Genomic DNA, 14522 nt, shown 5'->3' on the forward strand with positions numbered 1-14522 from the left:
CCCCCCAATCTCCTTCCTCCCCCCCAATCTCCTTCCTCCCCCCCAATCTCCTTCCTCCCCCCCAATCTCCTTCCTCCCCCCCAATCTCCTTCCTCCCCCCCAATCTCCTTCCTCCCCCCCAATCTCCTTCCTCCCCCCCAATCTCCTTCCTCCCCCCCAATCTCCTTCCTCCCCCCCAATCTCCTTCCTCCCCCCCAATCTCCTTCCTCCCCCCCAATCTCCTTCCCCCAATCTCCTTCCTCCCCCCCAATCTCCTTCCTCCCCCCCAATCTCCTTCCTCCCCCCCCAATCTCCTTCCTCCCCCCAATCTCCTTCCTCCCCCCCAATCTCCTTCCTCCCCCCAATCTCCTTCCTCCCCCCCAATCTCCTTCCTCCCCCCCAATCTCCTTCCTCCCCCCAATCTCCTTCCTCCCCCCCAATCTCCTTCCTCCCCCCCAATCTCCTTCCTCCCCCCCAATCTCCTTCCTCCCCCCCAATCTCCTTCCTCCCCCCCAATCTCCTTCCTCCCCCCCAATCTCCTTCCTCCCCCCCAATCTCCTTCCTCCCCCCCATCTCCTTCCTCCCCCCCAATCTCCTTCCTCCCCCCCAATCTCCTTCCCTCCCCCCAATCCCTTCCTCCCCCCCAATCTCCTCCTCCTCCCCCCCAATCTCCTTTCCCCCCCCCAATCTCCTTCCTCCCCCCCAATCCTTCCTCCCCCCCAATCTCCTTCCTCCCCCCCAATCTCCTTCCTCCCCCCCAATCTCCTTCCTCCCCCCCAATCTCCTTCCTCCCCCCCAATCTCCTTCCTCCCCCCCAATCTCCTTCCTCCCCCCCAATCTCCTTCCTCCCCCCCAATCTCCTTCCTCCCCCCCAATCTCCTTCCTCCCCCCCAATCTCCTTCCTCCCCCCCAATCTCCTTCCTCCCCCCCAATCTCCTTCCTCCCCCCAATCTCCCTTCCTCCCCCCCAATCTCCTTCCTCCCCCCCAATCTCCTTCCTCCCCCCCAATCTCCTTCCTCCCCCCCAATCTCCTTCCTCCCCCCAATCTCCTTCCTCCCCCCCAATCTTCCCCCCAATCTCCTTCCTCCCCCCCAATCTCCTTCCTCCCCCCCAATCTCCTTCCTCCCCCCCAATCTCCTCTCCCCCCCAATCTCCTTCCTCCCCCCCAATCTCCTTCCTCCCCCCAATCTCCTTCCTCCCCCCCAATCTCCTTCCTCCCCCCCAATCTCCTGCCTCCCCCCCCCAATCTCCTGCCTCCCCCCCCCACAATCTCCTTCCTCCCCCCCCCCACAATCTCCTTCCTCCCCCCCCCCCCATCTCCCTTCTCCCCCCATCCCTCCCCCCTCCCCCTTCTCCCACATCCCTTCCCTCTACCCCCTCCTCTCTCCCTCTACCCCCCTCCTCTCTCCCTCTACCCCCCTCCTCCCCCTCATTGTCAGAAACACAGACACTGACAGACAGAGAATGAGAGACACACAGACAGACAGAGAGATAGAGACACTGACAGAGACACACTGAGGGGGGCATCCCAGCACGCTGTTGGAGGGCTCCCGGTGCTGCAGTCGGTAAGTAGAAAATGTTTTATTTATTGATTTTTAAAAAAATGATTTCTTATTAATTTTTTTTGATTGATTTATTGGTTGATTTATTGATGTATTTATCATTTATTATTGAGGATGGCTCTTTATTTGTAAAACTGAAGTGTTTAATGTTTGTAAACTTCCCTTTAAACACCCCCCCCACCATTCCCTACGCCTGATTTGTAACCTACGCCTGATTTTCTAAAGTGTAGACAAGGTTTTTTCGACCGTACAAAAATCTTCACTTACTCCATTCTAAGTTAGTTTGGAGTAAGTTTTCACTCACGAAACTTTGAAATCAGGCTTAAGTGGCCAGACACGCCCCCTTTTGAAAAAAAATTCTGTTCCAAAGTGAAACTGTTCTAACTGACTAGAACTGGAGCAAACTAAATGACGAGAATTCCGATTTCTAAGATACTCCGTTCTACACCAGTTGCTCCTAAAAATTAGGAGCAAATCATGTGGAAACTTGGGGCCTATGCAACTAGTTTTGGGTTGTCGTTGTCAGAATACTGTTGTTTTATGGAGTCCTGCATGAACAATGCACCAACGGACCTCCTCTGAGCCAGTGGCAAAACACATATGCAAGCAAAGTGGCCGTGGCAACTTTCTATAGAAGGTAAGTGGCTTTGCAGGTAACACATGGTTCATATGAACTCCTGAAGTCGTCGGAAAGGAATTTGCTGGAATATTTTCTCCCTTATCGGCCCTGGTTTTTCATCTCTTTTTGCCTCTCCCAGGGCATGACGTGGGCACGGAGGTGGGGTGGGGTCAAGAGGTCTTTAGTCACGATTCTTTAGCCAACATCGGATGTGGAGTAGGCAAGACGGACCTGCTGCTCTTTCCCTGTCTGTCATTTTCACCTGTCCATGAATTGGCCATTGCAATTGCCCAGTGCAATTATGGCGTGATGTTGTCATGACGGTGAAGACATCATGCTCTATTGACCATCATCAAGGGACATTCCCAAATTTTGCTGCGACACTTTTAGTGGCCACAATTAGACCACCAGCACGCACTAAGACCCTGTGGAACAACAGGCCCCCTTGCTAGCAGTTTAACAGAAGCTGTTTGTTTTGCCTTCAGCCATCTGTTGCTGGAGGAAAAGTTCCAAGGACACCCTCAAAGCCTCCCTGATAAAGTGCAACATCCCCACTGACACCTGGGAGTCCCTGGCCAAAGACTGTCCTAAGTGGAAGAAGTGCATCCGGGAGGGAGCTGAGCAGCTCGAGTCTCATTGCTGAGAGCATGCAGAAATCAAGCGCAGGCAGCGGAACGAGCGTGCGGGAAACCTGTCCCACCCTCCTTTACCCTCAACGACTGTCTATCCCACCTGTGACAGGGAGTGTGGTTCTTGTATTGGACTGTTCAGCCACCTAAGGACTCATTTTAAGAGTGGAAGCAAGTCCTCGATTCCGAGGCACTGCCTATGATGATGATGATGATGATGATGATGCTGGGGGAGACCCAAGCTGCAGGAACCACTGGCTGAAAATCAATACAAAAACTGTCACAAAAAAACTGAAAATGCTGCTCGAGCACAGCACAGCAGGTCCACCTGCACTTGGGAGAGAAAAGACAGGCAATAACAGGCTGGGTGGGGACTCTTGGTCAGATTTGATGCTGGAATCTGCTCAATGATGAGCTGTCAGAAACTGACTGACCCACTGTGCCTCCTCAGGACTGTCTCTCCTTGAAGCAACATTAAAAAAAAACAGGTTGATCTACTTTGATTGGAACTGTTGATTCTTGGTCACTTCTATTGTTCCAGGTAGTGATCAGCTACTTTTACTGGAATTTCCATGCCCCAAGTACATCACACTGCACTGTGTGCATTCAATGCCATTTGCCACCCAGCAGCCCATTCAGCTAACTGAATTCGGCCCCGACATAGTGATTTGGTCAAAAAGCAGAGGGCAATTAATGGAAAGAGCAGGGGGTTTCCTGTAATCTGAAGGAATTTCTTTTGTGCATTGTGGATTGTTTTATTCCACTTGGTTTCAAATGAATTCTGAAATAGGTTCCCTGATGGTGGAGTGGGCACATGTACCATATACTGCAGCGCTAAGTTATGCAGAACAGAAGTTGTATTCCTGGCTGTGATGCCTCATACAGCCAAATAACCACCTGACAGTGTGGTGTAGCTCACACACGAAGATCAGCCGCGAGGTGAGGGTTGCAGGCTGTGGAGTACCTGTGGCAAGCGAGAGAAAAATTGGAGTGTGAGGCAAAGCAAGCAGTCCAAACATTCCATTGCAGCAACCTCGGCTGTCCCATTCTCGCAACAGGGCGGCACCTTCAAGTGATGTTCCAAAAATGGTATTGCAAAACAATTCAGGTGAATGAGACACCTTTTCTCAGTCTGCAGAATGCAATGTTTTTAATTGGCCTCAGACCACTGGAACCTGCAAGGAATTCTTCGCTTTGTGGGCCTGCCAGTTTATTTCTCACACGAATCGTGTAATATTGCAGTAATAATGCAGTTGAGATACAAAGAGTACCTTTCTCACTAATATTGATGCTGTAATGATAGATATTTTTTCAAAACATCGAGATAAAAGTAATCACTTTTCGAACCCATATTTTATCCAACCCACAATTAAATCATTCCCTATTTCTAGGCTATTTGCCATTGTTGCCCATCTCTGTCCTCCTGTGCCCGTTCTTCTTGCACTCAAGACAACTTCAATGAAAATCGGTTCCTGAATGCTTGTAAACTTGTCTGCTTTCCAGCCAGTCAACTGATATCTTATGAAAGTATGATCTGATTACGTGATCAAAATGATGAGTATAACCGTTTTTCCAATTCCCTTGTTTTGACTTGGTTATAAATGGTAGAAATCACCTGGATGGAGTCATTTGTCCATGGCATGTTAAAATGAGATGTCGTGGATGAAGTACCGCTTGCATTTTGAGCACAATTCTCCCCAGGTTCCTTGTGTACTAACATTGAATCAAATTTTATGACTGAGATTTTCTCGTCTCCAAACTTGTCAATAATAAGTTTCAAAAGATCAAACTTCACAAAGCATCAAGCAATTTCAAATTCTATAAACTGACTGGCAAGGCAAAAAATAATTTACAAACTTAAAAGCATTATTTAATTATGTAGCTGGAGTACTGAGAATCAATTTGTATCGATGAATATAAGAAACGGATGTGTCCCAATTTTTAAAAAATGCATTCATTATGAATACGCATTCATTGTGAATATCCATTGAAAACTTTGGGCCAACATAAATACAGTAACTACAACAATTTTACCATTACCTTGTCAGACCTTTCCTCTTGTGCCAGTTAGCTTTGGTTATAGATCATTGTGGCTTCTTGGGTTTCAAGCCATTTGTCTGTATTTTATCATCTGTTAATTCAGAAATGGTTACCCTTGAGTCACCAGGTTGGAATGGAAAGGTTGATTTACAAATATGCTGCGCAGAGGATACCAACTCACTCCAGTGAGTTCCCCCACATGGTCAGTTTCTGATAGAAACTGAGTGCTTGAAATGGCATCGGGCGGAGCTGTATTGAGAAAGAAAGACTTGCATTTATATTGTGCCTTTCATGACCTCCCAAGATGTCCCAAGCACTTTACAGCCAATGAAGTACTTTTTGAAGTGTAGTCACTGCTTTAATGTGGTAAACGCGGCAGCCAGTTTGCACACAGCAAGCTCCCACAAACAGAAATGTGATAATGACCAGATAATTTGTTTTAGTGATGTTGATTGAGGGATAGATATTGGGTAGGTCACTGAGAATAACTCTCTCCGGCTCTTCTTCGAAATAGTGCTGTGGGATCTTTTACATCCACTTGAGAGAGCAGACGGGGACTCGGTTTAACATCTCATCTGAAAAACGGTACCTCTGACAGTGAAGCACCCCCTCAGCACTGCACTGGAATGTCAGCCTGGATGTATGTGCTTCAATCTCTGGAGTGGGACTTGAACTCTCAATCTTCTGACTCCGAGGCGAGAGTGCTACCCACTGAGCCACTAGCTGACACAGGTGCTTTTGACTTCCTCTGGTAGCCTGGCATCCTCTTCACATCAGGCCTGTGGCTCATGGTACTTTTAGGTCTCCATTTGCAGCCTGCCAGGCTGTGGGACATTGAGAGTAGAGTAGAGGATTCAGTCCTGTTCCTCCCCCTCGTTCTCTTGAAAGAAAGCAAGGAAATGATGAGAGAACGTAAGGCTATCCCAGAATCCATAGAGCAAGTGAATGATCAATATTAAAATACTACCGCTGGATTTTCGGTTGCCTAATGCCTCAGTTAGCGGCCAGAGGTGGCGTTTAAGGGAACATTGGAGCTTAGCGACTGGTCGCACAGCGTTTAGCGCACCGATGGAAATTTTGGCTCACCGAGGGCGCAAACCAGTAGCACCCAGCTGCTAACTATCACTCTGATCATGACGTATTCCTGGTGCAACACCCACGCTTGCGCCCTGGCCGCTAAATTCGGTGTGTGCACCTCATTGAGCGCCTGCCAATAATAACGTCTGGAAAAACAGTCGGTCCGGGCTTGCAGAGTCGTTAACTGGCGGCTACTTAAAGGGACGAGGAAGCGCTTCCCTTGGAGGTCACTGTCGGTGCAACGTTTACACACAGCACGGTGCGTGAGCCTCCCAGTTTGCAGCGGCAGACAGACCTAACAGTACAGGGGGAAAACAAGTGATTTTGAAAACTTTAATGGGTGCATTACTATGGCTATGCCTTGAAGATTCGGCTTTTCCCGGGATCTGATTTGGAGTTCCGCACATGAGCAGTAGGTCTGCAAAAATGTACCAACCAAACTTTCGTTATCGCCTCCCCCCCAGCTCTCGTGTACAATGGCTGATTTATCACCCTGTCAGTTCTCTGACCGATTCTGACTAATTTCTGGTCGGGAGCCGCAATCGTTTTTAAGGCACTAAAAGTACTGCTCCGCCTGGATTAACGCCACGGCAGAGACTCTACTGAATTTCGCCCCCTAAGTTTTAGTCATGCCCTATTTTGCCTCTCTCGCCCTTCCCCCAGTTCTACAACTCCTCAGGCTGGCACATTTGAAATCGCACGACCCTCTTGCTCTCTGGCAGCTTGCAGGCACAGATCCATTTACCATTGTTCTACGGCACAGCATTCATGAGGGTGGTTGTTTGCCACTTCAGGGAGCAGCGTGAGCTGGTGCAGGAGGGCAACGGCAGCGAAGAGTGATGTCATCAAGGTCCAGGTCGGTGGTTGGAGAGTGGGCAGATACAATAGAAGCGGCGTAAGACTGTGGAGGGATGTGATCGGGGCCCAGGAGAGACGTGAGTTCAGGGGCAGCACGGGCCAGCCCACACTGCCGTATGTGTGCGCGCTAGGTCCGTGCAGCAGAGCAGGTCTCCAGTCGTCTTGCTTAATCCTTGCCACTGGACCAAGACCTAACTCTGTCAAGCCCATGTGGTGGCTGGTGTGCAACGGCCACCACACGTTAAAAAAAATCCACGCACAGGCATCTTCCACCCTTCAGGATGTACTTCAGAATGTGATTGAGGACCTGGAATATTATATCATAGAAACATAGAAACATAGAAAATAGGTGCAGGAGCAGGCCATTCAGCCCTTCTAGCCTGCACCGCCATTCAATGAGTTCATGGCTGAACATGAAACTTCAGTACCCCCTTCCTGCTTTCTCGCCATAACCCTTGATCCCCCGAGTAGTAAGGACTTCATCTAACTCTCTTTTGAATATATTTAGTGAATTGGCCTCAACTACTTTCTGTGGTAGAGAATTCCACAGGTTCACCACTCTCTGGGTGAAGAAGTTTCTCCTCATCTCGGTCCTAAATGGCTTACCCCTTATCCTCAGACTGTGACCCCTGGTTCTGGACTTCCCCAACATTGGGAACATTCTTTCTGCATCTAACCTGTCTAAACCTGTCAGAATTTTAAACGTTTCTATGAGGTCCCCTCTCATTCTTCTGAACTCCAATGAATACAAGCCCAGTTGATCCAATCTTTCTTGATAGGTCAGTCCCGCCATCCCGGGAATCAGTCTGGTGAACCTTCGCTGCACTCCCTCAATAGCAAGAATGTCCTTCCTCAAGTTAGGAGACCAAAACTGTACACAATACTCCAGGTGTGGCCTCACCAAGGCCCTGTACAACTGTAGCAACACCTCCCTGCCCCTGTATTCAAATCCCCTCGCTATGAAGGCCAACATGCCATTTGCTTTCTTAACCGCCTGCTGTACCTGCATGCTAACCTTCAATGACTGATGTACCATGACACCCAGGTCTCGTTGCACCTTCCCTTTTCCTAATCTGTCACCATTCAGATAATAGTCTGTCTCTCTGTTTTTACCACCAAAGTGGATAACCTCACATTTATCCACATTATACTTCATCTGCCATGCATTTGCCCACTCACCTAACCTATCCAAGTCACTCTGCAGCCTAATAGCATCCTCCTCGTAGCTCACACTGCCACCCAACTTAGTATCATCCGCAAATTTGGAGATACTGCATTTAATCCCCTCGTCTAAATCATTAATGTACAATGTAAACAGCTGGGGCCCCAGCACAGAACCTTGCGGCACTCCACTAGTCACTGCCTGCCATTCTGAAAAGTACCCGTTTACTCCTACTCTTTGCTTCCTGTCTGACAACCAGTTCTCAATCCACGTCAGCACACTACCCCCAATCCCGTGTGCTTTAACTTTGCACATTAATCTCTTGTGTGGGACCTTGTCGAAAGCCTTCTGATCCTTCATTGAAACACTTGTGAACTCATCCTTTTTTGGCGTGGAAGCAAGTCATCCTCGTTTCGAGGGACTGCCTATGATGATGTTCGGGGATTGTAGCCCCTGACATCAAGTTACGTGAGAACACAAGAAATAGGAGCAGGAAAACGCCATATGACCCCTTGAGCCTGCTCCGCCATTCAGTAAGATTGTGGTTGATCTTCGACCTTAATTCCACTTTTCCGCACGGTCCCCATATCGCTTGATTCCCTTAGTGTCCAAAAATTAATCGATCTCAGTCTTGAATATACTCAACGACCGAACATCGTCGCTGAGCAAAGTTAGTGAAGAACACTCGCTGTGATTTAAAGCATCATACTGAGAACTTCTATTTCATTCTTGTATCTAAAATGTGTAAATAGTATAGTCCCTGGCCAGTGCGCTCTTGAACAAGTCGGACTGAAGTATTGGACGTAAACATGAAAGTGTTTGTGTGTTCTCTATCCATTAAGCATCTTTTGACACAGTATGGGGTGGCATCTAGCGTGTGTAAGCAGTACGTTGGAGAAGCAGGGTTTAGTGTTCACTCAGCACTTTGTGACCATTGTGGTAAGTGGGGCTCTGAGCAAATACAGGGTTGAAATGGTAACATCTGAATTTTGTTTTGCAGGATTCCTTTCAAGATTGGTCAGCCTAAGAAGCAGATTGTACCAAAGACTGTAAGTAGAAGTTGTCAAACTTAGAAAATACTTTGTTTCACGATAGGCCCCTGCTGCTGGTCAATTCATTATGAATTTGTTCAGTTTGGGCGTATTTATTTAATTTTATGATATAAGCATGGAGTAATATGAAATTGAAATTACACCATCTCTCCAAATTGGGCCGGATTTTGCTGTAAAAATAACAGTGAGGCTAAGAGCGCTTTATACGTTATTTATATGACAATCCAACTTCTGGCGAGTGCACATGCATAGTTAAACATCTTGCTGCATCCAGTATGCCTTTTTCACTTTTCAGAGAAGTCAGCCTGTCATTTAATTGCTGGGTGCTTCTGGTCTGAAGCCTGAAACTTGCAGGTACTGTTCCTTCACCAAACAATATTAAACTCTGACCCGTTGCTGTGATTACTTAACCAATAGACTTTATACCTTAACAGTCGAATAGTAGGTTGTGCATTACACAATACAATACTCCTGCATTAATCACCATAATAATGGATTTGGAAATCAAAATGTGCATAATTAAGAACATAAAAAATAGGAGCCTGCTCCTCCGTTCAATAAGATCATGGCTAATCTGATCTTGGCCATAACTCCACTTTCCACTTTCCTACCTGTTCCCCATAACCCTTGACTCCCCTATAGTTCAAGATCTGTCTATCTCACCCGTGATTATATTCAACGACTCAGCCTCCACAGCTCTCTGGGTAGAGATTCACGACCATATGAGAGAAAAAAATTCCTCCTCATCTCTTACCTAAATGGAAGACTCCTTATTCTGAAACTATGCCCCCTAGTTCTAGATTCCCCCATAAGGGTAAACATTCTTATCTCTTTCTTGCCCCATACCTCTTGCAAAAATTCGGTTTGCATCTATATTTTCCAATTTGCTGTACATTATTGCAAAGTGAAAACCTTCTCCTTTGCTGGGCTGCCAGTTTGGATTTGCACCAGGGTTGGTTCGTCCATGCTCCTTCCACACCTTGATTTTGTTTCTGTGAAATCTCCTTGTAGTTTCACACTGAATTTTCTGGTCAATTTTGTCGCTTTTCATTCATGTTTCCGACTGCTTTAGTTCTGAAGTGTTGCTGTTCTACTTTGAGCCGATCAACAAAGTATAACAGGAAGTAAGTATTATACTTACAGAAAGTGGTTAGTCTTTCTTAAAAACAAAGAACGTGCATTTATACGGCACCTTTCACATCCTCAGGATATCCCAAAGCATTTCACAGCCAATTAATTACATTGAAAAGTAATCACTGCTGTAATGCAGATAAATGATATATATAGTTTGTATGATTCTATTGCTCTTTGAATAAGCTGGCGCACACTCAATGGGCCGAATGGCCTCCTGTGCTGTACTAATCTATGATTCATGTTAACTTTCTGACATTAGCTACTTCCGGCGGTCATATCTGGTTCAAGGCAGTGTTTCTGCCTTCGGTTGTTAACCTTTTTTTAAACTAAAACTAAGAGGAAAATCTTTCAGTTGTATTCAATGTTATATTTATTATGAGGGCTGTCTGTTTGTTCAACTAATTGTTACATTCGTTCTGTCTTTGATTTGTTTGGCAATTCACTATTGACGTTACAATAAGTAGCGACACAAGTTAACAAGGTCATCATAAATGCAAATAAAGCACTGGAGTTCATTTCCAGAGGAAAAGAATTGAAAAGCAGGGTAGTTATGTTAAACTTTGCGAACCTTGGTTAGATTGCACTCCGAGTGCTTTGCACAGTTCTGGTCTCCATATTGCAAAAAGAATATAGAAGGTACAAAAGATTTACAAGCATGATACCACAACAGAGAAAGGCTGGGGCTCTTTTCCCTAGAAAAGAGAAGACTGAGGGGTGACCTAATATAAGTCTTTAAAATTATGAAGGAATTCGATAGGGTAGACATAGCGAGAAGCTTCCCCATGGGGAATCCAAAAGTAGGGGCCATAAATATAAGATAGTCACTAATAAATCCAATAAGGAATTCAGGAAAAATGACTTTACCCAGAGAATGGTGAGAACGCGGAACTCGCTACCACAGGGAGTGGTTAAGGTAAATAGCGCAGATTGAAGGGGAAGCTGGATAAACACACGAGGGAGAAAGGAATAGAAGAATATGCTGATGGGGTGAGATGAAGTACAGTGGGGGTGGGGGTGGGGGGGAGGCTCATGTGGAGCAGAAACATCAGCATGGACTAGTTGGGCTGAATGGCCTATTTCTGTGCTGTGCAAAGAAATGAATTCAAATATGGGTTTTATGGAAAGGTTTAAATATGGCGGAATTTGTGGATACATACCTAAAGACTGTCTCTACAGGTGTCATTATAAAAGTATTTATAGTCATAGGGCTTCTTGTGTAATAATGTTATTTTCCTTCAACAAACAGTGTGATGCAGAGCAAGGGGATTCCCTTGGAGTGCCTGCGCTCTAACACTGATGTGCAGGGTCACCCTTGTGTTATTTGGGGTTTGCTTTGCTTTGTTTTCGAAACTACATGGGGACTGAAAAGCATATCTTAAAAAAAAACACACACACAAAGACTTTCAATGATTGGGTTTACAAGGAGGCCAGTTGAATTGGCGCTAGTTTTATGGAGCAGTTGTACTCTAGAGGTGATCCCTGACCTGTTCCACAACAATGTTTCTGCCCCATTGTGTGATAAAAGAAATAATCAGCACAAGAGGATCTTGAAAGGAACTCTGTCAATATTTTCCAACGTTCATTTAAGTAGCTGCACAAAGATAATCCCTTGTTAAAATGCTTGCCACTGCTCATATTGATGTGTGCACCACCCTCTGCGTGAATGTGTACCATTCTTGAACACATCACAGTAGCAGAAATTCAAACTGCAGTTTGGATTTGCATTGCGATCTCCATTTCATCTAAATAGTCATTGGATATTATGCAGACAAATGGTGTTTCTGGCAAAATGGAAAAGTGGCGATCAGTGCAGAATCTGATGCATCGAGATTTCTAAAACTCCAACTTGGGCACTGTTTCCCTCGATGGAACGCCTAGAACTAGGGCTCAGGCTCAGGGGTGGCCCACTTCGGACTTGACTCAGAGGGTTGTGAATCTTTGGAATTCTCGATCCATAAGGGCTGTGGAGGCTCAGTCGTTGAGTATATCCAAGATTGAGATCGATAGATTTTTGGACACTAAGGGAATCAAGGGATATGGAGATAGGGCAGAAAAGTGCAATTGAGGTAGAAGATCAGCCATGATCGTACTGAATGGCAGAGCAGGCTCGATGGGCTGTGCAGCCTACTCCTGCTCCAATTTCTTATGCTTCTTATGACACCTTAAATGTAGTACTCAATACTTAGTTTGGGCAAGAGTAGTTTTGAAGCAGTGAGCTTTAATAGTGTACAACTTGGGGAAACTTAATGATTAATATACATCATGTTACGTGCAAAGTCATGTGTGATACAACAGAGCACGAATTATAACCATAAGTTGCAGTGAGAGCTAATTGTTGGCTCTAATCTATTGTATCAGCAGCTTTCTTGTAGCAATGGGATTGCATAATCTTCCCCTGCCACGTGACATAGCTCAGAAGACTGTCCTGGCTTATTGTGGAAGGCTGCACACCATAATCAATAGTTGCTGCATGCACATATATAATGAAGCAGTTGTGTCGGAGGGAGCTCTGGGGCTCAGAAGAGCTTTGCTGATGTTGATGATGTCACCACGAGCACCACAGCCTTGTAACGTGCTCTAACGCAGCCTGTGGTGTGTAACTTATAAACTGTAACGTTGTGTAAGCAGTCTTGTCTGGTAGACAGCGCAGCACCACGGTGTTATTACTGTATTAGAATTTGCCCTGAAGCTTGTGTGGTTACTTTATTGAGTCATAATTATGTTTGGCGTTCTACTGATTTCTGCAATGCTGCTTTGGGTGGGGTTGGGTTGGGGGGTTTCAATTTGCATTGATCGATCGATCGGTCATTTAAATTTGGCAGCATGTGTTTTAACACGCTGGAGTTGAAAGTTTTACAGATGTGCACAAGGGAACCTCCATTATTGCACAGCCCAGTTCTCGACATCCTAGATTATCCACTAGAATTTCCAAGGAACAGAGTCTTGTGCAAGGCACAGCACTCTAATGCTAATCTCCTTAAGGAAGCGCACAGCCCAAGAAAGAATTGAATTATTTTTGTTTTCATTGCACCGTACATGTTGTTACATAAGGTAAGAACATAAGAAATAGGAGCAGGATTAGGCCATTCGGCCCCTCGAGCCTGCTCCACCATTCAATAAGATCATGGCTAATCTGATCTTGGCCTCAACTCCACTTGCCTGTCCACTCCCCATAACTCTTGCCTCCCTTATCGTTCAAAAGTCTGTCTATCTCCACCTTAAATATATTCAATGACCCAGCCTCCACAGCTCTCTGGGGTAGAGAATTCTACAGATTCCCGACTCTCTGAGAAAAGAAATTCCTCCTCATCTCCTGTTTTAAATGGGCGACCCCTTATTCTGAAACTATGCCCTCTAGTTCTAGATTCCCCCTCGAGGGGAAACATCCTCTCTGCATCCATCTTGTCAAGCCCCTTCAAAATCTTATACTTTCCAATAAGGCCACCTCTCATTCTCTTAAACCCCAATGAGTACAGGCCCAACCTGCTAAACCTTTCTTCATTTGACAACCCCTTCATCTGGGGAATCAGGAATGTTGCCGCATCATTCTGTCTATCTAAAATGCACGAACTCCAGATTATGTACTGTCTTTGCTTGACCCCCAGAAAGGATCCCTCCCATTACAGCAGGTAATGTGGGTTGCACTCTGATATTTCGAGTAAAACATTTTGTGAAAATAATACTTCTGCTGCCGGGAATCTAAATGTTCTCATTCCGAGTGAGACAGGATCTGAGGCTGCAGGACATTTCTCCATCAATCCCAGGGCAATTTCTGTATCAAGTGCCGTTGCAGAGTCAGTTAACAGTATGGGACAGCTCTCACGGGTTGTCCCATACTCTCCTCTCCATCAAAAACAAAGAAAGAACTTGTATTTCTATAGCGCCTTTCACGACCTGAAGACATCCTAAGGCACTTCACAGCCAATGAAGTACTTTTTAAAATGTAGTTACTGTTGTAATGTTGGAAACGCGGCAGACAATTCCAGCTCCAATAGCATATATTAAAGCTGCTGCAGTTAAAAAACTCGTAGTTGGATCTTGGGATTGAGCTGGCGGTCCGCCACGAGGCGAGCTGCCGCCTGTCCCAGCCCCTGCCTCTCGGCGCTCCCTTGATGCTCTTAGCTGAGTGTCCTGGGGGTCCAAAGCGTTTACTTTGAAAAAATTAGAGTGTTCAAACCATACACACAGCAAGCTCCCACGCACAGAATGACCAGATAATCTGTTCTTTTTAAAGTGAGGGTGGTTGAGGGATAAATATTGGGTCAGGATACCGAGTGGGATTTCATTGGGCCTCAGCTTAACTTCTCATCCGAAAGACGGATGGAAGCCGTCACTGCGTTTCTGCAAAGGATGCGACTGCTGCCAGCAAACCGGAATCGTTGCGCATGCGCAGTTCCAGTGGGTTTTTTG

At 46.0% G+C, this 14522-nt stretch overlaps 1 protein-coding gene across 3 annotated transcripts in view; it reads left to right on the top strand.

Moving 5' to 3' along the window:
- The window catches only part of bin3 (bridging integrator 3), a 135790-nt gene that overhangs the window by 11035 nt on the left and 110233 nt on the right, over nucleotides 1–14522 (top strand). For all 3 annotated transcript variants that reach the window (XM_070866154.1, XM_070866155.1, XM_070866157.1), the window contains one exon: nucleotides 8927–8975. In XM_070866154.1, the coding sequence (XP_070722255.1) occupies nucleotides 8927–8975 (49 nt within the window). The remainder of the gene's footprint in view (nucleotides 1–8926; nucleotides 8976–14522) is intronic.

The sequence above is a fragment of the Pristiophorus japonicus genome, chromosome 22 (assembly GCF_044704955.1).
Source record: "Pristiophorus japonicus isolate sPriJap1 chromosome 22, sPriJap1.hap1, whole genome shotgun sequence".
NCBI classification, from domain to species: domain Eukaryota; kingdom Metazoa; phylum Chordata; class Chondrichthyes; family Pristiophoridae; genus Pristiophorus; species Pristiophorus japonicus.